The 528-nt window shown below is 59.8% G+C and overlaps 1 protein-coding gene across 1 annotated transcript; it reads left to right on the forward strand.

The window, feature by feature from the left end:
* Positions 1-58: 58 nt before the first annotated feature.
* LOC107125447 (calsyntenin-1-like) lies at positions 59-500 on the forward strand (the record flags this gene model as incomplete). Its single annotated transcript, XM_015428868.1, has 2 exons — positions 59-208; positions 315-500. Coding segments are annotated over 2 exons (336 nt in total), but the record flags the coding sequence as incomplete, so codon positions are not given.
* Positions 501-528: the final 28 nt, after the last annotated feature.

Consider the following 528-nt stretch of genomic DNA (forward strand, 5'->3'; position numbering starts at 1 on the left):
GCTCTGTGATTCTATGGCTAAAAACAGCATTCGTTAATGGCTGAAATGGCTCTTTCAGGTTACATTAAGAACACTGAGAAGCTCAATTACGGCAAGGAACACCAGTACAAGCTCACCGTGACGGCCTACGACTGCGGGAAGAAGCGAGCGGCGGAGGACGTGCTGGTGAAGGTCAGCATTAAACCGACCTGCAAGCCAGGCTGGCAAGGTGAGTGCGGGGCCGTCCTGGCCGCCGGCCGTCTCGTCCCACCACGGCTGAACCCCTGTCCATTGGCGTGCGGATGGCTGACGGCTCGCTTTCTCTCCGAGCGCAGGCTGGAGCAAGCGGATGGAATACGAACCCGGGACGGGCTCCCTGGCCCTCTTCCCCAACATCCATCTGGAGACCTGCGACGAGCCCGTCACCTCGGTGCAAGCCACGATCGAGCTGGAGACGAACCACATCGGGAAAGGCTGCGACCGAGACACTTACTCTGAGAAATCCCTTCACCGGCTGTGCGGTAAGATCTCGCTCGACCGGCCGCGGAG

This window comes from Gekko japonicus, unplaced genomic scaffold, assembly GCF_001447785.1.
Source record: "Gekko japonicus isolate JY-2015 unplaced genomic scaffold, Gekko_japonicus_V1.1 scaffold83158, whole genome shotgun sequence".
NCBI classification, from domain to species: domain Eukaryota; kingdom Metazoa; phylum Chordata; class Lepidosauria; order Squamata; family Gekkonidae; genus Gekko; species Gekko japonicus.